This window comes from Acanthochromis polyacanthus, chromosome 15 (genome assembly GCF_021347895.1).
Source record: "Acanthochromis polyacanthus isolate Apoly-LR-REF ecotype Palm Island chromosome 15, KAUST_Apoly_ChrSc, whole genome shotgun sequence".
NCBI lineage: Eukaryota > Metazoa > Chordata > Actinopteri > Pomacentridae > Acanthochromis > Acanthochromis polyacanthus.
The window spans coordinates 3,203,016-3,230,982 of NC_067127.1; the positions used below are offsets into that span (position 1 = coordinate 3,203,016).

The 27,967-nt window shown below is 40.8% G+C and overlaps 1 protein-coding gene and 1 long non-coding RNA gene across 6 annotated transcripts in view; one reads left to right on the forward strand and one right to left on the reverse strand.

The window, feature by feature from the left end:
• LOC110964917 (cytochrome P450 3A27-like) overlaps positions 1 to 27,967 on the reverse strand; it is a 45,582-nt gene that overhangs the window by 7,578 nt on the left and 10,037 nt on the right. Inside the window, exons 1-13 of one of the 5 annotated variants that reach the window (XM_051960187.1) lie at positions 17,047 to 17,151; positions 16,820 to 16,913; positions 16,599 to 16,651; positions 15,534 to 15,633; positions 14,883 to 14,999; positions 14,470 to 14,555; positions 14,185 to 14,327; positions 13,960 to 14,084; positions 13,481 to 13,565; positions 12,991 to 13,151; positions 12,681 to 12,889; positions 11,480 to 11,642; positions 9,844 to 11,398 (exon numbers count right to left, since the gene is read on the reverse strand). In XM_051960187.1, coding sequence (XP_051816147.1) covers positions 11,324 to 11,398; positions 11,480 to 11,642; positions 12,681 to 12,889; positions 12,991 to 13,151; positions 13,481 to 13,565; positions 13,960 to 14,084; positions 14,185 to 14,327; positions 14,470 to 14,555; positions 14,883 to 14,999; positions 15,534 to 15,633; positions 16,599 to 16,651; positions 16,820 to 16,913; positions 17,047 to 17,114 — 1,479 coding nt within the window. In that variant the 5' untranslated portion in view covers positions 17,115 to 17,151 and the 3' untranslated portion in view covers positions 9,844 to 11,323. Of the gene's footprint in view, positions 1 to 3,049; positions 3,164 to 5,289; positions 5,390 to 6,127; positions 6,181 to 6,294; positions 6,389 to 6,513; positions 6,667 to 9,843; positions 11,399 to 11,479; positions 11,643 to 12,680; positions 12,890 to 12,990; positions 13,152 to 13,480; positions 13,566 to 13,959; positions 14,085 to 14,184; positions 14,328 to 14,469; positions 14,556 to 14,882; positions 15,000 to 15,533; positions 15,634 to 16,598; positions 16,652 to 16,819; positions 16,914 to 17,046; positions 17,152 to 18,139; positions 18,508 to 18,589; positions 18,753 to 20,166; positions 20,394 to 20,502; positions 20,664 to 20,884; positions 20,970 to 22,674; positions 22,800 to 22,893; positions 23,037 to 23,136; positions 23,223 to 23,325; positions 23,443 to 25,570; positions 25,671 to 26,198; positions 26,252 to 26,419; positions 26,514 to 26,643; positions 26,806 to 27,967 lie in introns of those variants that run through there. The other 4 variants (XM_051960183.1, XM_051960185.1, XM_051960186.1 and 1 more) reach the window with 4 other exon arrangements.
• LOC127537579 (uncharacterized) overlaps positions 1 to 27,967 on the forward strand; it is a 49,586-nt gene that overhangs the window by 5,231 nt on the left and 16,388 nt on the right. The window lies entirely within an intron of this gene.

Genomic DNA, 27,967 nt, shown 5'->3' on the forward strand with positions numbered 1-27,967 from the left:
GTAATATGCTGAACATTTATTTCCATTGGTCATGTCTACACTCAGAAATGATGTGTAAAGACACAGAACACACGTGGACACATACAGCTGTGGCTTAAAGTGTTGGTATCCTAAAACCTCAATGAAACAATACTTCCTAAAATATATTTTCAAGTGCCAGACCTCCACATCTTTGTCTTGCAATAGAATTGTCAGGGTCCCTGCCTGGCCTCCCTGTTAAGAACGGATGGTGTGAACCCAAGCAGCAGGCAACAGACAGGCAGGTGAATTAATAAAGAAGTTTTAATAATAACATAAAATCACTCCACAGGGGAGGCACAGAGACAAAAACAAAAAGAGGGGCTAAAATAATTTAAACTAACTGAGGGCGGACCAGACGGCCGTGGTAAGGGCTAAACTAAAACTACACGAACAGGGAGGATGACTCACATTATGTCCGGGGGAATGGGAGACGAGGTGAGGGGCTGAGCTGAGGGAGCCGGTGGTGGGCGTGTGACAAGGGCTGAGTAGAGTGCCTTTATAACCAGAGTGGCGACATGACGAGTCCAAAAAATTTTGGTCACGTGATCTATGGCGCCATCTTGTTTCCAATTCATGAACGCCGGGTTTTCCTGTTAACGTTGTTTACACCGCAGAGAGTAATTCTAGGTCCTTTTTCGCTTCTTAAATACCTGAAAAATGACGGGCTGTTGTGCCTTTGGGTGCACAAATCGATCGGAGAAGGGATTCCACATGTTTAGATTTCCCAGTAATAGTGAAAGAAGGAAACTGGGGGAAATAAAGTCCGGAGAGTGGAATGGAAACCGACTTCATCATGGTTTTTGTGCCAGGTTAGTCCCATGTATGTACTTTCATGTTATGATGTATGGGTGAATGACAGATAGAAAAGTTCGATGTGATTTTAGGCAGTTGTGGTTATTTTGACTTTGACCATTTTCATGCATGGAGATGCATGAAATACGGGCCGCTGAAGTTTAACGGGTTACCCTGTTAAACTTCAGCGGCCCGTATGTGCAAACGTATTTTACTAAATTGACCGAAGCTGCAAACTCGATGATAGAAACATTATACACCGATGGAAAGCTTAGATTCTCATGAATCCGCCGGTATAAACCACTTTCAGATGTGATTACCACAGCGGATAATATAAACACATTTGTCCAACAAACAGCAAATAACGTAAACACCACAACTCACCTTTGAAGGCTCAAAGCTAGTCACAGATGAAAATATTGCACAAAAAAATGGTCCTAATCCAACCTTGGACATCCAGACAAAACAAGCCAGTAAACTATTTTGTCCAAAACATGTCTTGAAATCAGTAAGCAATCCACAAATGGCTAGTTTTCGTGAATGTGCACCTCGCGCTGCGCGTCCCATATTGAGTGAATGGAAACAAAATGGCGTCAAATCCCCAGTTGTCGCCACTCTGGTTATACAGGCACTCTAGGGCTGAGGAGTTGACGGACCAGAAGCAAACGGAGGAGGGGTGCCGAGCGGAGAAGGGGTGACGAGCCGGTGAGGTAATCCAGAGAGTCCGGGAAGCGGTGTGTGATAAACAGACGCGGTAATCCAGAGAGTGGCTCGTTGTGTCAGTGTGCAGCGTGTAATGGCCCAGCGTCTGAGCTGTGGCAGAGCCAGGCTTTTATCAGCCGCTGATTGTTCATTACGAGCAGCTGGGCTTGTCCACAGCTGCCTGTAATCAGCGGAGCCAGAGTACCAGAGAGGTAGAGGGCGTGACACTCCCTCATTTCTGTAAACTCTCTGCCTTCACCGTCCCGCTCATCTCCCTGTCTGAGCCACTCTCCTGCAGCTGCGATTCCTCAGCATCGAATCATCAGGAAGTCCAGTCAGCTGCAGATCATCCCTCCACTCCCAACAAGATCCGACACTTCTGTTTCTGCTGTTAGCGGGTGTGGTCCGGGCATGTTTTTGCAAATTCTGAGGGATTCTGTTTGTAAGTCTTGTTTGTTCTGCCCACAGTTCTGCAGCTAACACTGCCTGATTCTGTCCCTGCTCTGTGGATCCAGCCGTTCACTGGAATTCAGTTCCACCTCTGGAAGAATCCCTGGACCACCTTGCCTGCCCAGTCTTGCCCGGCCGCTTGCCGGACATGTGGACATAGGCGTCAGTTTAGGGGGGGACGGTGGGGATGTGCCCCCCCCCACTTTTTGTCAGGGGTCATTTTGTCTCCAACACATTCAAATTCTCCACATGTAAGCCGTTGTAAACCCAGTTATTTTCAGCAGTATAGAAAATTCCGACGCTCCTGAACGCACCATCCGCACTCGGCCGAGAGTTGCACAGACATGCAGCACACCTTCGTGAGGTTAAAAAAAATGCGCAGATGCAAAATTTGCGCCCGTGCCAAGTGGAAGCTCCGACCAGAGGCGTGCAGGGGCAAAATTTCGGCCCGGGAGAATTAGTACTATAGAGGCCCACAGACCCCTCTAACTGCATGTACCGACAGCTCAACAGGTTGAGCCTCCGCCTTCGGTTTGGTGGTTGTGAGTTTGAACCCAGCTTGTGGCATTTTGCCGCCGTTCTTCGACATTTTCTCAAAGTGCTGTGGTCTCCATCCCCCCCACTTTTAAGAACAAACTGATGCCCTTGCATCTGGACCCCACTCCCCAAAGAGGACCTGGCTTCATCCGTGGCTGCCGGTGCTGATGTGTGCCTCCACACTGCCGGTCCTCGGAAGCCTGTCTGCCCCCTTCCCCTCCCTGTTAGTGACTCCAGCCTTAGTTCACTTATATTAAGGACTATTCCTTAGCCTGGCCTTAGTTCTGATTTCTGTTCATTACTTTTGTCCTAGTTGTATACTCACACAAAAGTAAAAAGTGTGTGGTATTAAATGTGAAATGCAACATAGCAGATATTAGTTGTTGTTTTTTTAAAAGGGTACTAACACCTTTAGTCAAGTCTATGCGTGGTGATTTACAGTTATGTGAAAAAAGGAAACAATTTCCTTCCTTCTTTTTCACTGTAGATCAAAGGTCATGAGAAGCACAGGACAGAAGTAGTACGTGAGCAAAGACATGATACCAACCTGCTTGAGTCTTCCACTGGTGAAGCATGGAGATAGCGTGCTCCTTATTCGTTTCCACTTTTCGTCTTTAACTGATATAATGGAATCTTCCAAAGATCCACTAAATACAGCATCCTGTGAACCACAGACATTACATTTAAGTTTTAGATTCCTGCAGAGACATCAAACAGTTTTCTTCCTCCAACATTTCTCCATCTCAGATAAAACAATCAATCAGTCTGCCTGGATAACTGTGAGTAGGGAAATGCTTATTTGTTAATGACAGAGTTAGACAGGAACATTGATGCTATTCTCCTTTTTTGTGTTTGTTAAATATCTGACTTCAGAGTTAGTCTACAAGCTCATAAATTAGAGTTTAAACAGACACTCTGGCTCTGTCCATGCTGTGATGCTCGTCTCCATTTTTTGAAATTTGGGTAGTTGTTGTTACGTTTGGACAAAGCCTGGCTCACTGTTTCCCCTGTTCCCATCTACTTCTCCACCAAGAACCAAAAGATAAGTCTGTATTTATAATAGTGTGATTTATATTTATTTTATTCAGAGTTTCTTAAGGGTAGTTTGTCTGCAGAGCTTTGTCAGTTCTTTGATTACTTATAAATGTCTTTTGTGTCTATACTGCCACCACCATGCCTGATGGCAGATCTGATGTTCTTGAGGTGAAGGGCCTCACCTTCTCCTTCTAAACATATTTCTGGTCATTGTGGCCCAACAGCTAAATTTTTGTTTCGTCCTTAAGGCTTGACTGAAGTTTGCAACGGATCATGTGGACAAAGAAAATTCTTTGGTTGAGAGGAAGGTGAGGAAGTAAAGCCAAGAACATTAAACCTGTGGCTGTTTTGGTGCCAGTGGAAGTGATGCTTTACAGAAAGTAAATGGAATAATGAAAGAAGAGTACCTCCATATTGTTCAGAAAATCCAAAATTATCAACCAGAAAGTCAGATCTTGGGTGTAGTTGGGTGTTCCAACAAGACAATGACTTCAAACACACTTTAAAGTCAATCAGGCGAGAGTTAAAGTTTTAGATTGGTTTCCTTTATAGTCCTGATTTAAACTCCATCAACAAGAGATAGAGACAACATCATCAAAGACAGATTAGAACCCCAAAACAGCCTCTTCAAACTTCTGCCATCAGGCCGACGCTACAGATGTGCGAAATTCTGAACAACCCGGCTGATGAATGACTTTTACACACTCATACTGAACTGGACTATTTCACTGAACTCTGTACACCCACATAATATTCAACTGTGGACCTTGGTGCAGTATGTACTTTATACTACTGTAAACCGTTAATACTACTGTAATCTACTTTATCACTGCAATAATCCCTGCTGCTGCCAGTTTAAATCTGCTAATTTATTTAGTCACTGGTTTAGTTTTTACATGCTTTTAAACGTTGTGTCATTTGGTTAAGGAGGATCAACAAAATAAGAATTTTATTATGCAGTGTAAGGCTGAGGATTTAATGACAGGGACAATATTCCTCAGAGCCTACAGGAATTAACCTGGGATCTGACCAAAGAATGGGATGCCCTGCCTATTGGCACCATCAACAAGTTTGACAGTATGCCATGACGTCTTAACGCATTGATCTGTGTCAGGGTGGCCATAGTCAATATTAGGGACTCTGTGACATTTGAAAGAGTAATATTGAGCATCCTTATGCATTGAATGTATCTCCTGTTAAACTGGAGACACATTTAAACAAACCTTTAATCCTATTGTTCAATGCCCCCAATTTTGTTCAAGCCTGAATACACAGTTTGCAAAGGTTAATTGTAGTTTATTTTGGAAGAGATTGATCAATAGAGTTTGAGAAGACATACACTTTGTCTATCTTCATGACCAGAGTTAAAATTGTATGTTATTCCAACTTTATGAGCTACAGTGTACATATTTGACCCAGCAGTTTTTGTCATATTTCCTGAAGATCCACAATGAATCTATGAAAGAACCAAAATGTATCATTGTTTTGTATGACAAAGATGCAGAGTCATTGGAAACTCTTTTCAAGTGTATGAAGCTTTTGTTCATGACTGTATGTTATTATTATGTAACTACAGTAAAAAGTCTGTTGTCATGTTCAGAAGCTGCACCATCACAGTGAAGTACTGCACAGGACTTCCCAAGGATATGTAATCTGATAAATGATATAACTTTACAGTAACCAGACTGCTAATGTCTACATGATCTGCTGAGTTTTCATGAACACTGATTCCTGATAAGAAGAGTCTCTTACCCTGCGGTTGGTGAACACAGAGTAGCACTCCTTCACCAACACACTTTTAATTATTTCAGGGTCGGCCACCTGTAAAACTGGCATTCGTCCTTCAAACACCCTGAACAAACACAAACACAGTCTTAGCTAATGATGGAGACACTGAAGCATTCATGTCAGAAAATAATACAAAACAAAATGCAGTTCAGTCTCAATATGGAAAGAAATATTTCTATAATTTTGTAGTGCTATTAGTATTTCACAGTGAACACTGCTAGTCATTACAGTGATTTGAACTATTACACACAGATTTACGCTGGGTCGCCTGAGTCATTTATTGACACATGTAGATAAAACAGTTACATAAAACACAACCTATCACCCTCTTTATCATAGTAAAAACTTATTACTATGTAATTAAAGCAAGGAGAGTTTAATCTTAAAATAGCAGAGTTCATTGTATCATCCAGTGGAAAACAACATTTCATTAAGACGATCTTTAACTTTACCTGAGTGTGCCCATTTTCTGTTGCTTAATAATTCAACTTTACTACGGTTCAGAGAAAAATTACGATCATCTGCTCCATTTATTTTATGGGTACAGTTACTGTTGTCTACAGATGAACATTTTACACTGAAATAAGGAATAATTAGAGACAGTTCTCAACCTAAATGTACAAAAAATCATCACCACAGTGAGAGATGAAATCAGGCTTCCAGACTGATGCATCAAAACATGTTTGTTCTGCATCAAATCTGCAGAACAAACATGTTTCTTGTTCCTGCTTTAGATGGATTTTGTCTGTGTATCATCTACTGGTACGTTCATTTCCATCACTCAAGATGAACTTAAACTCACCCCCAGACATCTCCATACTTGGCCTGGCACTCCCGGTCAAAAGCAATTATTCTCTACAAAAATATACCTTAGTGTTAAAAGGTTGAAGAACAGGTCGAGTCAAAGTGTAGAAGTAAGTCAGACAGGTTCCTGACCCTGGATGAAGAGGTTTGTTTGTTTAGATTTACCTTTACTCCGTGATGCATTGTTCCAATAAAAGGCAGAGGTCTTGGTCCTTGTATCCCCACCTTTGAGAAAAAACTGTATGGCCAAATTCCATACCTGTATGGCAAAAAAGGTGAAAGCTACAGATCAATATTACACCCGTTTAATATAAAACTACTATGAGACAGTCAAAAGAGAACGACCAAGCAGTGCTCTGACAGTCCACAGCAACAGATACTCACAGTAACACCAGGGTGAAAAGAAGAGCCAGTAAAGTCCATGTTGTTGCTGAAAACAGCTCAAAAAACATTTTGACTTTTCTTTAGCAAAGCTGGACAAGGAATGCAGGAGAAACGAGGAAGCGTCCTGATATAAACTCTGCAGTAGGAGGAGTCAACAGACTGAACTTTACTCACAAATACTGCCTTTGTGATTGACAAATAGTCGGAGGAGGCTGGTCATTACTTTCGTCTGTTTTTTTCTTTTTATATATATATATTCCAGCTCCAGTTGTGTTATCATCTGTAGTCTGGAGCACAACACAAAAATCTAATGTACAAACAGCCTGAAACATAATATAAATTACTTGTCAAATTAAGCAAAACAAAACAAAACAATGGGGTCTTTGCCTTTATTTAATATCAAAAACTAACCATCTAGTTTGCCTGTACACAAGCCTCACAGTAGAAACTATAGTAATTTTACTGTCTTCTATGGAGCAGAGGATGTGTTGAAGGAAAAAAGCATTTCTCCTGAAACCAACATATTTATTTGATTTGGAGCAAAAGGATTTAACTCAGTGTGTTATTAGCTTAATTTTAAGAGTGTACTTTTAATGCACAGACTGCCATGCTCATGATGGCGCCATCTGCTGGTATGTTTGCGGTTACTTAGTTTTCCTGCAGCCTTCATAGCTTCAGATGGTTTCCTGCCGTCATGCAGTCACTTTTGCCCTCTGACAAACACACAATATCTCATCAAACATTAATTATTTACCAGATAAAATGTTCATTATTGTTAATATTGTCCATTTCACACCTGAAACATTTAAATAATCCAGAATCTAATTTTTCTAGTTAGTTTCTGCCAGCTTCATTCTTCGTGTATTTATTTCATTCTAACACTAAATATCAAAAATAATGTTGATTTGTGCACCACTTTGGTGAGCTATGAATGCAGACTTCAACATTTCAAACGCCAGAGAAACTGACTTCAGCTGTTTTACAGTAAACTTTGAGAGATTTCAGTGAAACCAAACACATTGGATCCTGTTGAAAAGTTCAAGAAAATATCCAACCTGTAACTCCTGTTTTGTGTCATGACTGTTCTGATGGACTAACTTATTGGTTAAAGAAGTAGCTTACTGTCTCAGCAGAGGATGAAACACCAGTCGAGTCCCTCCTTTGTTCACTCATTCAATGCACCCTTTAATTATAGTTAACAGATAGAGCAGTAGACTGAAATTTTAGGCACAATTACAAGCTGCACAAAGCTTGGCATTGTAGGATCTTTAAACCACTTTCAAAGAAGACCAGATGGTAAGGTAAGTGGACTGCGATGGTGGATTCCAGACAAAACAGAATGGCGACCTCGGTGGTGTGGCACGCCAAGGGCGTAGGTTTGCATAGGGACGGTAGGGACATAACACTACCAACTTTTCAAGAGGGTCAAATTGTCCCCACCAACTTTTAAGCAACCTTATTTGCATTATACAATGAGTTCAGTTATATAGGTAATTTTGATTGTCTTCCCATATGTTGTAAGGATAGAATTGACCCTACCATTATTAAGTGAATTATTTTCATTATGTTCAGACCAGGTTCAGAATAACATTTACCCCTTTTCACTTGCTGAATGTGCCGGTCCAATCAAACGTGCGTTTGATTGGCTGATGACTTGATACCCCGCCACCCACCCACACACTCACTCAGCCCCGACAGAAATACACAAGAAATAAACATGTCGCCTTCTCCGCCCCCTTCGAACAGGAGGGATATTAGAAGTTTTTTTCGGCCAGCAGCAGCAGCAGACGACACTGTAAGTAATGTAAAAAGACGTCAATGTTGTGGACGTGGGGAACACACCACTAATGTTGCTGCTGAAAGTCCGACCTGCATCAGAGTTAGCATAATGTTAAACTAGGGTGACCATACGTCCTCTTTTGCCCGGACATGTCCTCTTTTTGAGAGGCTGTCCGGCCTGTCCGGCCGGCGTTTATAAAGTCCTTCAAATGTCCGGGTTTTTCATCTTGCCTAGCTTGAGCGCGTCACAGACCAGTGTATTTATCATTCACGTTGAATGGTTCCTTTGGAAACACGCTCTGAGAGGCGGAGTTTGAGCCGAACCATTCACAAAGCAGTACAGAGGCGCTCCACACTCACTCACTCATCGCAGACTGACAGGCAAGTAGGCACACTGCGAGAGAACACTCGAACCAAAGGAAAATACCGAAACGCAAATGTCATTTCGCTGATGAAATGCGAAAAAAGTACCCCTGTTTTCGTCCGGGTCGTGTCAAATGGGAGGCAGAATGTACAGTCTGCAAAGCTGGGACTTATGTCTCTGTAGCTAATAAGAAAAGGAAAAAGAAGGAAAAAAAGGACTGTTGACTTGAGGCATTATTTCTATATTTTTTTCATTTGCCATTAGACACATTATTTTGAAGAATGGGCTAACTGAACATTGAAGAATAGGCTACCTCTCTTTTTTCTTTTTGTTTAATATTTTGAGGCATTATTTCTATTTTTACATAATTGATAATTGGGAGGTTATTTTGAAGAATGGTACTCTACCTCACTTTTCCTAACTAAGGTGTAAGTGTCAGACTTAAGAGGGATGATTATTTCTTATTTTATTAAACATCTGAATACATGTGTTCCTACATAACTTGAGTCAATAACTATTAAAGACTAGAGCATGCCATATTTGTATGTGACTGATTATATTGTTTAGGAGAATTGCTTTAAATTAATATATTATTTATAAAGCAACTGTTTGTGAGTGTTTTGGGCTATTTTTCTGTATATCCAGGTAAAGTGTTCTTTTCTGGGGAATTCAGAATATCTGTTTAACTGAGTTTGAAGCACAGAAAGTCCCCTGACCCACAGGGGGGGACTGAAAATTTTTCGCACGCGAGCTGGAAGTGTGTCCTCTTTTCAGGGAAACAGAATATGGTCACCCTACGTTAAACTGTGTGAACTTGCTAACCTGCAAAACTCGAGTAGGAAGCTGCTTAGAGAGAATTGTCCTCCTGTATGTGTTTTCTACTGCTAACGTTAATTAAGCTGTGAGAAATGTAGTGAACTCTGCAGGAAAGTATAGAACCAGAAAAACGTGAGCAAGAAGCTGCTTAGAGAGAGAGGTCCCAGTCTGTGCTTCACATGAAAGTGCTGACAGTCAAAAAAAACACATACTGCTGCTTTTCTTCTTGTAAACGGCCTGGTTTAGAAGGAAAGAAGGCGAGAGCATGTTGTGACTTTGCACTTTTGAAACCAAATACCTATTAGTGCATTTATTTATTAATTAAAATGTATTTAATTACTATCACCTGAACCAATACACATGAAAGTTAGTATAAGTCAATACAGATTTATTTTGCATTGATCATTTAGCTTATCAATTAATTAGGTTTATATTCGTGAGAAATGTAGCCCTGACCCCCGTTCACCCAATCTGTTTGGTCTTATTAATGTCCCGTCCCCAGCAAAAAGTGTACATGCAGGTTATGCTGTTATATCGTCCCTACCAATGTTGAGACCAAACTTACGCCCTTGTGGCACGCTCTTAAATGGCGTGACAGCAGCTGAAGTCCTCCTCTGCCAACAGAAGCTAGGAGTTTGTTAACCCTGAAATGAGGGAAACTCAGAGTTTTCTATCTCAGAGTAGATCAACTCAGAGTTGCGGAAGAAACTCAGAGTTTGTAAAACCTGCTTCGTGAAATAGGCCCCAGATGGAGAACTCCACACCCAGAGATGACGACAACAGAAGCATGCGAGAGTCAGCCCGAAACATAGAAATACGAGGAAAAAACGGCTCAGACAGTCCTGGTCACAACACTAACTGTTTGTTAGGAGACGATCCGGCACCAAATGACAAGTCGAGCCACGTTTTCAAGGAATGCCAGCCTGCTTGATTAGGCGACTCCCAACTGCACACAATCAGCTGATTGGAATCACCTCCACCTGCTGCCAGCCTCTGCCACACACCAAGAGAGAGAGAGAGAGGACAGAGCCGGAGGAGGAGAAAGCACTGCCACCTAATCACAGCCTCTAGCTGTGACAGGGACATAATCACCTGTGCCTTGTATCATTTCTAATGGATAAGTCCCGGTGGATTTGTAGTAGGAGCACAATCACGTGATCGTCAGCAGTGACACTTGAAATGAAGAACATCAGTCATCTTGTTTTAATGCAACATTCTGCTGGGAAACCTTGATTCCTGATATTCATGGTGATGTTTGACATTACCACACACCAAAGCATTGCAGGTCAAGCAACCTGCCGCCTCCACATCCCCAACTGCAGCAGCAGTTCTCGATGCTAGTTGCCACCCTCAGCAGGACAATGCACCCCAACACACCGCAAAAGCTGCTTAGGAGTGCCCGAGGAACACAACAGACCAAAAGTGTTCACCTGGGTTCCACACCAGATCCAAATCTGACTGAGCATCTGTAGGATGTGCTAGGATAAGCTTGATCTAGGTAGGTCCGACCCCGCAACCCCCCGGACCCACAGAATTCACTGCTGCCATCGGGGGGCCACAGGACATCCCCAGAGGTCCCACTGGGTCAGAGGAGTTTTAGCAGCATAAAGGAGACAATCAGAATCAGAAAAAAAATTATTGATCCCCAAGGGGCAATTAGGTGGGCAAAGAGCGGGACATTAAAAAAGAGCAAGAGAAAGAAAAAAAAAAACACTAAAAAGGGTGGATGGGTGAAAGCAGCAGATCATGTGCCGTGGCAGGCCTGCTGCCAGTAACAGCACGAGTGGAATATTAGGCAGGTGGTCACAATGTTATGTATGATCGGTGTATGTGGAAATGTTCCTTCTTGGATTATTGTTTTCTGGGAACAATCTTGAGCTTTATGGGCTTCACCGGTTGAAACCTCCTGTTCAACTCCAGAGGAATCTGAAGGAAAGAACGGATTCAGAATGAGGAACGACAGCAGAGCAGCTTCACGGTCTGAATGTATTGCAATGTTCGTCTTACCATGGTTTCTTTGCACGTTTCCAAAGAGTAATTCTGCAGGACACGGACAATGATCATCTTCATGACGAGGATAGCATAGCGCATCCCAACACAGTTACGAGGGCCGAGACCAAACGGCATGAACGCGTATGGGTTCACCTCCTCCCCGCTGTCTTTATCAAACCTGCACATAGAGACCAGATTAACTGCTTCAATCATGAAATCACCACAACAGTTTCAGAAGTTCTGCTGGAAGGACAACCATCTCAGCAGTACTTAATAAACAGGACCTTTATGGTAGAGCAGCCAGCTAGATGTAAGCTACTCTATGTGAAAAGCACTTAATTTATCTGCCTCAGAGTGATGCAGAAAAACCAGTCCCTGCATTTGTTAATTCCAGGCTTGACTATTGTAATTCCTTATTATCAGGATATCCCAATAGCTCTCTCAAACATCGACAGCTGATCCAAAACGCTGCAGTCAGAGTACTGACGGGAGTGAGCAAGAGAGATCATATTTCTCCTATACTGGTTTCTCTTCATTGGCTTCCTGTAAAAGCTAGAATAGAATTCAAAATCCTTCTTCTGACATATAAAGCTCTTAACAACCAATCTCCCACATATCTTAAAGACCTGATAGTACCATATTATCCTAGCAGAACTCTTCGCTCTCAGACTGCAGGCTTACTTGTTCCTAGAATCTCTAAAAGTAGAATGGGAGGCAGAGTCTTCAGTTATCAGCTCCTCTCCTGTGGAACAAGCTCCCAGTTTGGGTTCTGGAGGCAGACACCCTCTCTATTTTTAAGACCAGGCTTAAAACCTTCCTTTTTGACAAGGCTTATAGTTAGGGCTGACTGGGTGACCCTGAGGAGGTCAGTTGGAGTCTTTCTCTTGGACGTCCCTTAGTTCTGCCCCTAGATCTGCTGCTATAGGCCTGGGCTGCTGGGGGACCTCTCTGGATGCACTGAGCCCTTCTCAGACTACCTTTATTTTTAATATATATACCATTATTGCATTGCATTCACTCTGTTTCTCCCTGTGTCCTTTCTCTGAGTGTCCCTGGTCCCAGAGCGGGATACGTAAGATCTGAAAATATGATAGAAAGACTCTTTTGCTTGAAGAACAATGCACCAAGTTTAAGTAATTGCACTTCCTTGGGGAGGAACAGAAGCTTCTCTCTCCTGGATTCATTAATATAAAGAATGAAAACTCATAACATTCACCTCTCTGGCCTAAAAAGCTCAGGTGACTTCCAGTAGCGAGGGTCCTTGTGCAGCAGGTGCACAGGAATCGCAACCAGAGTTCTTTCAGGGATGGTGATGCCTTTGATCTGCACAGTCTTTTTGCATGCCCTCTCAAGCCGAGGCGTAGTGGGAAGCAAACGCATTGATTCATTGATAACCTGGTCCAGGTACTGAAGACCGTCCAGATCCTCGTAGGAAATGGGAGACGAGAGGCAACAATAAAAAGATAAAGATGGTGTCAGCTATTAGATCACTAATGACAATCACATCTTGTTCAGAGTTACTGTACATCTTTCTGGAGACTGGCATCGATTTCTTCATGCAGCTTCTGCATGGCATCAGGGTTTGTGGCCAGATTGTAGAAGATGTAACTGAGAGTGACAGTGGTGGTCTCATAGCCACCGAAGATGAAGATGAAGGCCTGGGAGAGGATCTCGTGTTCAGTCAAACCTACGAAGAAATTGGTGAAAACAATGATCAGTTACCAGACTTATCAACTAATACTCACATTAACATCTTGTCTCAGTGATGCTGTAAGACTAGCCCATGCATTATTCATAGAATGGACAACTGTAATTCCTATTATCACAATGTCTTTGTGGTTCGTTTCTCTTCCTCCATGCATATATTTGCACTAATGCATGTTCTTAGGTTGGATCTGCTCAGCTCTGATCTGTGGTTACTGGCGGTAACAGTCTGTCCACTGTTTTGTCCTCTTGAATCAGTGTGACACAGGGAAATGCGGTGTGCAAAACCATCTTATCTTGTTAAAAACATACCTTTACTGGGCTGCTCGTGTTCGCTCTTTATGTCTGATTCTGGTATCTCGTTCTGAATCAACACCTGCAGAAAGTCTCCTCGAGTCTGGATCAGCACAGAGAACGTTCAACTTTGATAAATTTGCTTACTGGCTCTTCACTTAAAATGCCTCTAATATTACTTGAGACAACACAGAAGGAAAAAATGTAAAATAATGTTGATCACAGGCACCTTTCCCAGCCTGCAGTATGTAAGGGGTAAATGAATAGAATACTCTTTCTTTTTCCTGCTATGATTTCTGTTTAATACAAAGTTAGGTGCAAATGGTTAGCTCTTACAAGATGTTGGGGTTCAACTGATCTTTACAGTGCAGCATCTGCTTGTCTGATTCTCAGTTTACTTGGTATCAAAGTGAAATCAGTGACAAAGCATCAATAAAATGACTGTCATACAGTGTCATGGAGCAGAAATGATTCAGTTGGTTCCAAAATGCACTCACAGATTCTCCTGCATTATGCTGGTCTTTGAATCTCTTGATGAGGTTGTAGAAAAAATCCACACTGAGTCTGGGCATCGGATCGATTTTCAGAAGATCCAGCAGCCGACCACCAAACGGAAGCATCCCTTAAAGGGAGAACAAATAGTCATAAACTAAGTTTAACATGTTTCTGACACCATTTGATAAAAATGATCTTTACCAGTATTGGACGAAAAGAGGACGTACTTTGTAAGAAAATGGGCCAAAGTCTGAAGTTAAGAAGCTTCTGGATATGAACACTGACGGGGTCTTCTGGGTTGTTTATGGCGTCTGTCTCCACACTGAAAGATGCACTGGTCACCACATCTAAGCTGTAAGGGGCCAGAAGTCTATGAGAGGCAGAAAAGAGAGGTGGGTTTGGATTAAGCATAAGCACAAGTATTTATGATAGGACACATGATGTAAGGATAAGGTTGTACTCTTTGCAATGACAGTAAAACTGAACATAATCTGATTTAAATGACAACATACTGTTTGACATCGATAGACTCGTCCAAATTTGCACGTCCAAGTTTTTCAACAAGTCGATCTGCACAGCGAGCAACAAGAGGATAAACCTTAAAAAAAGTGGAGAGAGATGGAAAGAGAGTTGTGTAATGTCAGTAATATGCTGAACATTTATTTCCATTGGTCATGTCTACACTCAGAAATGATGTGTAAAGAAGGAGAACACATAGAGGTGTGTGTTAATAAATGTGAAATGCAAAATAGCAGATATTCTGTTTTCTTAAAGAGTACTAACACTTTTAGACAAATCTGTGCATGCAGATTTACAGTTATGTAAAAAGAGGAAACAATTTCCTTCCTTATTTTTTCTACTGTAGATCAAAGGTCATGAGAGGCACAGGACAGAAGTAGTACGTGAGCAAAGACATGATACCAACCTGCTTGAGTCTTCCACTGGTGAAGCATGGAGATATCGTGCTCCGCATTCGTTTCCACTTTTCATCTTTAACTGATACAATAGCATCTGCCAAAGGTCCTCGAAATATTACAGCATCCTGCGAACCACAGAAATGACATTTAAGGTTTACATTCTTGCAGAGACTTATGACTGTATGTTATTATTATGTAACTACAGTAAAAAATCTGTTGTCATGTTAAGAAGCTGCACCATCACAGTGAAGTACAGTAACTACATGTGGAGTTCCCCAAGGTTCCATTCTGGGGCCTCTTCTGTTTAACATCTATGAAAACAATAATGTAAGTTACCATAGCTATGTTTTCTGACTTCTGTTTTTGATCTTTTTACTGTTCTGACCTTTTTTAATGATTTCATAAATGTTTTCTTTTGTTTTTCTTTTAATAATTGTTGTCATCTTCTGTCTTAATGTCTTTGTAAAGCACTTTGAATCACCTCGTTGTTGAAATGTGCTACATAAATAAATTTGCCTTTGCCTTTTGCCTTTACTGCACAGGACTTCCCAAGGATATGTAATCTGATAAATGATGTAACTTTACAGTAACCAGGCTGCTAATGTCCACATGATCTGCTGAGTTTTCATTAACTGTGGAGTCTGATAAGAGTCTCTTACCCTGTGGTTGGTGAACACAGAGTAGCACTCCTTCACCAACACATTTTTAATCATTTCAGGGTCGGCCACCAGTAAAACTGGCATTCGTCCTTCAAACACCCTGAACAAACACAAACACAGTCTTAGCTAAGGAGAGAGACGCTACACATTTTATAAAACACTCATGTCAGAATAAAATACAAAACAAAATATAGTTTAATGTCAACATGGAAACAAATATTTCAATATTTTTGTGGTAAGATACTGTTTAAAGGTGAACACTGCTAATTACAGTAATTTTTTATTATTACACACAGATTTGCACTGGGTCACCTGAGTCATTTATTGACATATGTAGATAATAGAATTCTGCAAAACCCAAACTATCAACATCCTTGTCATGTTAATAATTTACTACCATGTAATTAAAGCAAAGACAATTTATTCTCCAGATTTTATTGTATCATCCAGTGATGGAAAGTGATAATCAATTTAGAGGATCTTTAGCTTAACCTGAATGCTTCTATTTTCTGTGACTTCATGATTCAGCTATACAACAATTCAGAGAAAAATTACTGTCATCAACTCCATTTATTTACATATATAGCTACTGTCTGTTTCCGGATTTACACTGTAGTCAAATAATACATAATCTAAGTTCACAACAACAACAAATAAATGTGTAGCTGCTCTTGTAATTTTCCCAACAAAACATTCCTGCTTTCAACATAGCAGATTTCATTCCAAACAGGCACAATAATCTGACATTCATATCAGGGAAATAAATAACACAGATTTGACTACTTGGATTAACCTGGTTCCCTTTAGGCAGATATTTAATTCTGTATTATTTAAACATGCATCACTGGAGGAAACTTCTTACTCAGTACGGTGCAGTCACCTGACAGAATGATTTTACAGAGAGAAACCCAAGAAATCCAACAATTCCATGAAAGAAAGCACTTTATCTGTAAAGTCAAAGTTCAAAAATTGCTCCACCACAATGAACAGTAAAATCCTGCTTACATGCTGATACACCAGTGATCTGATAATCTGCAGAAGAAAGACTTTTACTGTTTTACTCACCCCCAGACATCTCCATACTTGGCCTGGCACTCACGGTCAAATCCAAGAAATCCCTACAAGAAAAATGTTTTAGTGTTTAAAAGCTGAAGGGCTACAGAACAGGTAGAGCCAAAGAGAACACATAAGTCAGACAGGTTTCTGACACTGATCCTTCTTTGATTCTCAGTTGTTTGATCAATCACTTGTTCATACACCAGGCTCTAATATTTGTTTTTACGTACCTTTTGTAAGTAATGTATTGTTCCAATATAAGGCAACGGTCTTGGTCCTTCAATCCCCAGCTTTGAGAATAACCTGTATGGCCAAATTCCATACCTGTCTTGCAAAAATAAAATCAAAGCTACACATTAATGTTACACCTGTTTAATGCATGATGATTGCAATAATCAGACATTTAAAAGAAAACGACCAAGCAGTGCTCTGACAGTTCACAGAAACAGATACTCACAGTAACACCAGGGTGAAAAGAAGAGCCAGTGAAGTCCATGTTGTTGCTGAAAACAGCTCAAGAAACATTCTGACTTTTCTTCAGCAGAGCCGGACAACGAATACAAGACAAATGAGGAAGTGTCCTTATATTACCCCTGCAGTAGGAGGAGTCAACAGACTGAATTTAGGTCAGAAATCATGCTCATGTAATTCATAAAAACTTGGAGGCGGCTGGTCATTACTTCCCTCTCTTTTTTCTTCTGCACAGCACTTTCACGAAAATAAAAACATTGCATAATTTATAATACCTACATAATCTGTCCAGCAGATTCTTTAGAAAATACAACAAATTAAACAAAAAAACCCACACACTTAGAACATTTAAATGAGCAAATATTTATTCTTCATAACATCAAATATCTTTTGTAATGTTCATTTGTGCGCTAATTGTCTAAGCTTTGAATGCAGGTCAGGAAACCCTTTCAAATTACTTTTACAGAGTTCACTGGCACCAAACACATTTGTTCCCGGATGGAAAGTTGATCAGAAATTGTCCTGATCACCATTTGTGACTTCTGTTCTTAGACAAATTTGTTTATTGGTAATACTGAATTTAGTTCTTCAATACAAGATCAGTGACACCAGATGTAAGAGAAACGTGTGGAGACCGACCATTCATTTATTCACTTATTTTCATTAAAATAATGGTTTTACATTTTGAGAATGAGCTTATTTGCATTCTTGCTGAGAGTTACATGAGAGGACATGACTTCTATCAGTATAAATTAAAGCTAAAGGGTCATGGGATAGTTTGCTAAAAAAGCAGCTGAACATCTCATGGAAAAAAAAGACTTTTAAATCCCTCATTTGTCCACTTGATGTCAGTTTTTACACTTGCGGTTTTGCGTGAATTGAACAAACTCAATATAATGTGTTAATCAACAAGCTTCATGTTCTGGTAAAAAGTCTTTTTACTTTTGGACAGAACAACTACAAACACTTTTTCCACAACAATGCTGATGTTAGCATTTAATCCTACATGTTTTGGAATACTGAGTGAGTTTCTGTTGTGAAAACATGTCTGACATTGTAATTAAGACCAAAACAACAAATTTGAGAAAACATCACTTTATTTTTAAAAGCAACACAGTGTGATGTTTACTGCTTTTTTCACATAAAGACCACATAGGTCCAGATCCCAAATCACAATATTTAGACTGTTTAAATCCAGACTAGTTCATCATAGAGAAGCTAAAGTATCGTTTAAACACAGATTTGATTTGTGAAAATGCACTGAAGTAAAACATTTCAAAGCATGAAAGCTTTGGATCAAACAACAATCTGGAAATAATGTGACGGCTTGTAGTTCAGAAGCATGATATCTGTGGAGATCTTCCCTCTGGGATCATGATTTTCGAGGAACAAACTTGAGCTGCACAGGCTTCAGCGGCTGAAACATCCAGTTAAACTTCAGTGGAATCTGAAGAAAAAAAATGGATTCAGAATGAGGAACGACAGCAGAACAGCATGATGATCTGAATGTACTGCAGTGTTAGTCTTACCATGGTTTCTTTGCACGTTTCCACATTGTAATTCTGCAGGATGCGGACAATGCTCATCTTCATGACGAGGATAGCGTAGCGCATCCCAACACAGTTACGAGGGCCGAGACCAAACGGCATGAACGCGTATGGGTTCACCTCCTCCCCGCTGTCTTTATCAAACCTGCACATACAGACCAGATTAACAGATAAATAACCCATAACCCAGAACGACAAAGTGAAAACATGTTTTAGGAAGTTTTACACATTTGAAATCCGTCTCCAACTCTTTGCTGTGAACCCAAACGACAATCAATTTTATTCTTGAAATACGTCTAAACACTCGGATAAAAAATGATTCATGACATCCAGGGAACTCTCTGTGATAAAATTGTAGATAGACATCGATCAGGAAAAGGATATGAAACCCTTTTCGAAATCTTTGAGTGTTTCCATGAACACAGTGGCCTCACTAATCGTGAAATGCAAGATGTTTGGAATCATCAGGACTGTGGAGTCCAAGAACACCAGTCACTGTTATGGAGCATCAGCAGTCGTACTGAAAGAACAACCATCTCAGCAACACTCCAACAGTCAGGCCTTTCATGTGACAATAACCTGCTAACACCATTCCGACAGTGTGGCATGGTGGTGGCAGCATCATGCTACATGTGCTTGTCACCAGCAGGGACAGGCAAGCGAAAGGAAATGAATGTCGCCAAATAAACAGAGGTCCAGAGTGTCCAGACTGCAGAGACGGTTTACCTTTCAGCAACACAAGTTGAGACAACAGCACAGAGGTTTCAGAACAAATCTGTCTGTCATTAAGTAGCTCAGTCAATATTTACATATGTATTTAGCACTGTAGTTCTTTCAGAAATAAGAAAGCAGTAAACTGCATTATTGCTCAGTTCATTACAGCTTTACACTGTCTGATATTACCCGTAACTTTGAGTGATTATCTACCTGAAGACCAGTGTACCAAGTTCAAGTATTTCTCTCCTGGATTCATTAATACAGGGTTCTCACCAGGATTTTTTTTACAGCGTAACGGCAGGTCGGGACGTCCCGACACTATGCGCATGCGCAATAGCCTTCATTAAATCTCGCGAGCGGCCGGCCCAGATGTCAGCCAATGAGCGTCACACAGATGCTCCAAATGCTCGTGATTTAGGTCACTATTCACCATACATGGCATCATGGAAACAACCGAGACGTGCTATTTGTAACCCCGAGATTGGAAGCGACTATGAATTTTAGACGGGAACGGGTCAATCCACAGGAAAGGACGGCTGAGGTGTGGAGACATAAATTAACCTAGATAGGCACCCAGTCAATAAAAACAAACGCACATGGCGTTATCTGTCAAAATCACTCTCTTTCACAGCACCAACTGCCCCAATAAAAATGTTTTCTCACATAAATTTGGAAATATTACGCAAGCAAATGTGCTCAAAACACAATACAACAACTTGAAAGGCACCGTAGCGGCCCTAATCACAGCATAATCTTTTAAACTGACAGTGTAACGGCCTGTTACGCTGAAATGCACTGGTGAGAACCCTGTAATATAAAGAATGAAAACTGATAACATTCACCTCTCTGGCCTAAAAAGCTCAGGTGACTTCCAGTAGCGAGGGTCCATGTGTAGCAGGTGCACAGGAATCCCAACCAGAATTCCTTCAGGGATGGTGATGCCATTGATCTGCACAGTTTTCTTGCAGGCCCTTTCAAGTCGAGGTAAGGTGGGAAGCAAACGCATTGACTCATTGATAACGTGGTCCAGGTAATGAAGATCATTGACATCTTCATAGGAAATGGAAGCCTGGAGGCAAAAGTCAAAGCAGGAGGCAAACAAAAAAATTATAAACATATGGACGGTGTCAGATATTAGATCACAAATGACAAACAAATCTTGTGCAGAGTTACTGTACATCTTTTTTCAGTTTGGCATCGATTTCCTTTTGCAGCTTGTGCATCGCATCAGGGTTTGTGGCCAGATTGTAAAGGATGTATGTGACTGTAACGGTGGTTGTCTCATAGCCACCAAAGATGAAGGTGAAGGCATTGGAGAGGATCTCGTGTTCAGTCAAACCTATGAAGAAATGCAGCAAAACATTTCCCATTTAAACAATTTATTTCTCCTATAACCTGTATTAGTATGTAAAGTACTTCCAGTTCATGATTTGTCAACTCTGGACATGAAACATCTGAGTGGATTAATGTGACTTTGGACAATTTCGTGAGTGAAACCCTCCATCTTTAATGCCATAAATGGCCTGATGAAGCAGATGAACAATGTGAATGTAAACATACCTTTACTGGGCTGTTCCTGCTCGCTCTTTATGTCCGATTCTGGTATCTCGTTCTGAATCAACACCTGCAGAAAGTCCCCTTGAGTCTGGATCAGCAAAGAAAACATTCAACTTTAACACAGACTGCACAAATTTGCTTGTTCACTTGAAATGTCAATATAATTAGTATGAGAGAGAAAAAGAAGAACTTGAGGAAGTATATTTTTAGAATACCACTTTTTGCAGTACAGAGTGACATTTTAGGAACTAAACTTTAGGTGGGAATACTGATACCACTCTGATGTCTATTTATAAATATTACACTCGGTGCAAGGGGTTAGCACAGCTTAGCTTAAAGACTGGAAGAAGAGGGAATAGTTTGAGTCAAAAAAATCCAGGGGGGGCCCCGAATATTCGGATCCATTCGTCTGGTCTCCTGGACGCAAATTTTGCACATTGCCTTCGTTTTGTCTTCAGTTAAACTGCAGAATTCCCAAACAGTAGAGGTCTTCAGCATCTTGTCTTGTGTTTATGCAACGAAGTGAAGCGTGACGTCAGAGTCGGCAGCCACCCGGCCATTCTGGTGGTGGTAACAAACACGAATGGAGGAGCCGAGATGAGCCGAATACGACGGGATGAGCCGAAGTGAAGGGAAGAGACGAGCTCCGAATATTTTCGTCTGGGGGAGGAAGGAGTGATCACATAGACATATGTGTATATGTCTATGATGGGGGGGGGTATTCGGATACCAAAATTAATATCCGGATACCACCATAGCTAATGAATATTCTGGATATTCGGGTCCAGCCCGACCATACACATGCAAGTGTGAAGGACCCCGAAGCACAGAACAGCTATCACGGCAATGCAGGTCCAAGCTGACAGGGTGCCGCCCCCCCAGGCCGCAGGAGCCACGAGGCGGTACCCCCAGAGACCAACCGGGGCCACCGTGTACCACACGGACCCTGAGAACAAGAGGGAGCGGCTACCGACACCCCCAGCACGCCAGAACCGACCCAGGCAGCCCGGGGCAAGAGCTTCGCCTTATGGTTCAGCTCCCTCTTCACCTTGACGGTTCAATACAATGATTGCATTACTGCTGATGCTGCACCAAGCTGCCTGTCTATTCCCATCACTCGTGAACAAGATCCTGAGACATTTGAACTCCTTCGCTTGGGGAAGCAACTGCCCCCCAACCCAGAGGGAGCAATTCACTGGTTTCTGGCAGAGAATCATGGCCTCAAACCTGTTTAAATTTTGAATTAAGTTTCTCTTGTAAAATACGCCATAGCTACAGGGTTCCAAACATGGTAGGTTTTGTCAGCTGTCTAGCTTACGTCCATTTCCTTTCAATAGAGATTTTTGATGCAGTTTATTGCGAATTTTGCAAAACACGTACGAAGAATCACTAACAAAAGTCATAGCACACCATTCCCAACTGAGCGCACGCTTGGATATTGAATTTATATTAGATTTCTCAAAGCTGTGGGACAAGTGAGGTGCTGAAAATTGTGTCATAAGAATCTGTAATCAAATAACCAAACACTGTCCTTTTTTAGACATTTTAAACTAAGCTAGAAGTAGTCAAAACGATGCTGTCAATATCTCAAACGATGACAGGATGTGTTTGGCCAGTGAATAGTCCAACACAAAACTCTCCAGAAAGAAAAGGCATTTTTAGTCCTCAATGTTTGTACATATTAAATGAATAAGCATATGATGTCAAGTTTTCTCGCTGCTCAAAGCTTCATATCACACACACAGACATAACAGTGGTATCAATTTATAAAAAAAAGAGAAAAGTGCACTTACAGCTTCCCCATTTTTATGTTGATCTTTGAACTTCTTGATGATGTTGTGGAAAAAGTCCACACTGGCTTTGGGCATCATTTCAATCTTGAGAAGTTCCAGCAGACGACCAATTTTTGGAAATACCACTGAAGGGAGAACAAATAGTTGTAAACTAATATTTGCTACTGACAACATGTGATCAAATGATCTGTGTCTGTAACCGACAAAAGGAAAACGTACTGAGTAACAAAAGGGGCCATAATTTCATGTTTAGATTCTTCTGCATATGAACACTGACGGGGTCTTCTGGGTTGTTTATGGAGTCTGCCTCCACACTGAAAGATGCACTGGTCACCACGTCTAAGCTGTAAGGTCCCACAAGTCTATGGGAGATGGAAAAGAGAGGTGGGTTTGGATTAAGTGTATTTATTTTCAGACACTCAGTGCAACAATGTTCTGGCATATAACAGATTAACAACATACTTTTTGACATCGACCGCCTCATCCAAATTTGTGCGTCCGAGTTTTTCAATAAATCGATCTGCATAGCGAACAACAAGAGGAAAGACCTACAAGATAATAGAGAGAAAAGGAAAGTGAGTACAGTTTCTTTTCTTGCTTTTTCTCATGATTGCACATCACAGGTAGCAGGAGCAAAGATATGATACCAACCTGTTTGAGTCTTCCACTGGTGAAGCATGGAGATAATGAGCTCCGCATTCGTTTCCACCTTTCGTCTTTGACTACTAGAACGGCGTCCTCGAACGGCCCGTTCAATAAAGGATTGTCCTGTGAACGGAGGAAACCACACTGAGCATTTTGATTCTTGCAGAGACTTCACACAGTTTACGTCTTTATTATTTCCCCATTTCAAACATTGAAATCTGCTGAAATTGTCATTTAACACTTCAAGATGTCTCATAGGTGACTCATCAGAAATTAATACACACCAATCCAAGAAACAGTCAGTTCAAATGAGGACACACATTACCAACATAACAAATAAACAGAAATAGAAAATCAAAAATAAATAAACATTCGCTTCACTACTTAGCGTAGCTCTATTTTATTGTTAGTTTTTTATGATGTAGTTTGTTTCCGCAGTTTAGTCAATCTATGACAGGGCCCCCTCCCGTTTCTATCTGCCCACACCTGATATCCTCTTACTTCCCTGTTTCCCTCCTTCTTTTAATCTCTCTCTTTTTCTCCCTCTTTCTGTTTTCCCTGTCTCTCCCCTCCCTGTTCTTCCTCACCTTCTGCTCATGATCCTTTGGGCACCGCTCTCTTGCTGCAGTTAACGATTTCTAATCACCAGGGATTAAAGACACCTGTGGATGACCACACCTGGCTCATCATCCACCCCTTAAAGACCAGGGGCCTCATTTATAAAGCTTGTGTACGCACAAAACAGGGCTAGAAAGTGGCGTATGCCACTTTCTAAGCAAAAATTGTGATTTATAAAAACAAGCTTGCAGTGAGAATGTGCGTACCGGTGCGCCAACCTTGATGCTTGATGCTTGCATACGTACAAAACGGGGCTAGAAAGTGGCATACTTTCACAACCTTGGCATAGAAAGTGGTGAACGCTGTGTACGTTGTGATTTCTTAAAACAAACAGAGAATGTGAGCACCGGTGCGCCAACTTTGATACTTGCTTACACACATTTTGGAGAGAGAGGGAACAGCAGTGCCGGAGGGTGAAGTGGTGAATTGAAACCAGACTGATCTCAAACCTTTGTTGTCATCACATATTAGACTTGTAGAGTCGGATAATCATAAACCCTCATTGTTGTAGATGTTCCTATAGTGTGGCATTCGGCCTACGACTGTATTTGCAGAACTATGTTCATATATCAAACTTCCATTCATTTACCATTCATGGTAAAATGTTGTGGGCGGGATGTGAGGTGGATCCACCTGCGCAATCTTCCAGCTGGTGTGTGATTTATAAAGAAGTTGCGTGCAGCTGTGCTTAGGCACAGTTTTATAAATCAGGGGCGAAGGACATCCACCCATTTCAGATTTTTGGCGCATGCAAACTTTTAGTATGGATCCTATGCAATGTTTTATAAATGAGGCCCCTGCTCATGACTCCACTCCCTGACAGATCCTAGACTCAGCTTCCACTGTCAGTCGATCAGGTCCTCTGTAAGTTATTTCTGGTACTCTGAATTCTGAACTAATTCTTGTTCTGCTCTGCCGGCTCTGCCTGGAGTTCGGCCGACCGCACTGGCTCAGTTCTGCTCTGCTCCGTTGATGTCGCCACGGACCGTTCCCACAGTCCAAAGAGGACTAGGACCCCTGTGTATTCTATCTGATCCGGCCAACTCTGCCAGTTTGACCTAGACCCCCCAGAGAGGACATGGAACCTCGATTGTTCCGCCTGACCCGGCTGTCTCTGCTAGTTTCTGCCCCCTTGAGGAGGGGGTCCAGGTCAGAAAAATCAAACTTCTAATTTAGGAAAAATTTGAAGTTGCAAGCATAATTTTAATGAGTTGGATAGATGTAATATTGTTGGTAATTGCATCAACTTAATATTAAAATGTAATTTGAACTCAAATTTGTCCATTGGTTCATTTAAAACTAAATTCTAGTTCAATGAAATTAGCTTGCTAACTTATATTCCCTTCACTTTGAGTTCTGGACAGCTTTGTTTAAATCAGTAAATGCAAAACTGTTTAATTTACACACAATAAGTAATTGTAATTGAAATTCTTAACATTTTTATGTTGACACAAATAATACCTTCATCTTAAAGAGTTTATCGAGATCAGTAAAGTTAAATCTTTGTTTTGCAACTATGTGTTTAATTCGGGTAAGAAGTCTACTTAATTACTTTCTAGAGTGTTGCTGCAAACGTCAACATTACATGCTGAATTTTCACTACCTCTGGTGTCTGATCAGAGGAGTCTCTTACCCTGCGGTTGGTAAATGCAGTGTAGCAGTCCTTCACCGTCACACTTTTAATAATTTCGATGTCTGCCACCATCAACACTGGCGTTCTTCCTTCATACAACCTGCACAAACACAACATCAGAGTATAAAGTTTGAGCTGCTTTTAACAGGCAAATGTTATATGAAGCATCCATGTCAGAATTAAACATTTAATGATTTTAAATTTAGTTAAATCTAAAGAGATATTGTTATATTTGTAGCAGGACATCATTTCATAGTCACACTTTTAATCATTACAGTTTTTTGCTGTGGTTCATTTGAATGGTTTCTGCTGGCAATAAAATTACATAAAACCCAACCTATCATCGTGCTTTATCATAATTTATTACCATGTGATTAAAGCGAACAGAGTTTAGTCATCAAATAGCAGAGCTCATTATGTCATGTAGTGGGGGAAAGTATCAAAGCAACAAGACCTTTCAGTTTTATATTCTAGAGAGAAATCTAATGATTCCTTTTAACAAGCAACTAATATGCCAGTAAAAATTACACTAGCTCCCCCACAGCAAGCTAAAATAGTAAAATAATGCTTAAAAATTCATGCATGTTATAATAATCTGTAGAACGAACTCTTTTACTGTTTCACTCACCCCCAGACATCTCCATACTTGGCCTGGCACGCCCGGTCAAATCCAAGAAATCCCTGCAAGAAAAACGTTTTAGTGTTTAAAGGCTGAAGAGCTACAGAACAGGTAGAGCCAAAGTGAACACATAAGTCAGACAGGTTTCTGACACTGATCCCTCTTTAATTCTCAGTTGTCAGATCAGTCGCCTGTTCACAGACGAGACTCTAAGATTTGTTTTTGCATACCTTCCACGTGTTATGCATTGTTCCAATATAAGGCAGAGGGGTTGGTCCTTTAATGCCCAGGTTGGAGAAAAGTCTGTATGGCCACATTCCCAATCTGTATTGGAAAGAAGAGAAAGTTACAGATTAATATTACACCTGTTTAATGTACGATTATTACTGTAATGAGACTGTTGAAAGAAAACAACCAAGCAGTGCTCTGACAGTTCACAGAAACAGATACTCACAGTAACACCAGGGTGACAACAAGAGCCAGTAAAGTCCATGTTGTTGCTGAAAACAGCTCAAAAAACATTCTGACTTTTCTTCAACAGAGCCGGACAACGAGTACACCAGAAACAAAGAAGTGTCTTTATATTACCCCTGCAGTAGGAGGAGTCAACAGACTGAACTTTACTCACAAATACTGCCCTTGTGATTCACAAAGAGTCGAAGGCTGGTCATTCCTTTCCTCTGTTTGTTTTCTTCCTTTTTTGGTGCGAACTTTTGCTGTCGTCAGGGTTTACAATACACTTACCTAAAAAATATACAACATCTAATATTTAATAACTACACACCGTACTTTTTACAGCAGATTCTTTAGAAAATACAACAAATTTAACTAACAAAAAAGATTGGCATTTAAATGAGCAAAGACTTATCATCGTAACAGTAGATATCTTTTGTAATGTTAATTTGTTCATACTTGTGTGAGCTTTGAATGCAGGTCAGGAAACTCTTTCAAATTACTTTTCAGAGATTTCAGTGGCACCAAACATATTTGTACGCCGATGGGAAGTTGTTCAGGAAAATATACAATCGGTGACTTCTGTGTCATAAGTATTCTGACTAATTTGTTTATTGATAATACTACATTTAGTTCCTCAAAACAAGATCAATGACACCAACTGTTGTATGGCAAATGAGTGGAGACCGACCATTCATTTATTCACTTAGTTCATTTTAAAGAATGGTTTTATATTTTGGGAAATGAGCTTATTTGCATTCTTGCTAAAGCTCACAGATCATGGGATAGTTCACTTAAAAAAGCAACTGAACATCTCATTGGAAGAAGACATTTAAATCCCTCCTTCGCTCACTTGAGTTGATGAAGTTGTGGCATTTATGATTGAACAAATGATAAAATTAGACAATAGGATGTGTGAATCAAATTTAAGAGCTAACAAAGACAAGATCAGAAGAGCTAATATCTCAGCTGAAGTTATGAGTACACTAAATAATCCTGTGGAAAACAGCAACCCAAGTGAAGCTTTTGGAGCCCATAAAAGGCATAAAACAGAAAGTTCAAGCCCTGTCTTCATCTGCAGTCGTGAGTTGAAACATAGGTCACGCTGAGCCAAGCAGAAAAAAAAAGAGGAGGTGGGGTAACTTTTGACACGATTACATCATGAATATCCTGATTGGGTCTTTAGACGATGGGTTGTGGCTTCCAGAAAGCAAGAGGAGTGTTTAGGTGAAAGGTAGACGATGTAACGCTTTGTGTAGTCAGTTAAAATCACATTTGTTCTAACAGCCTTTGTATTGAATAAATATTGTTCACATCAGACTCTG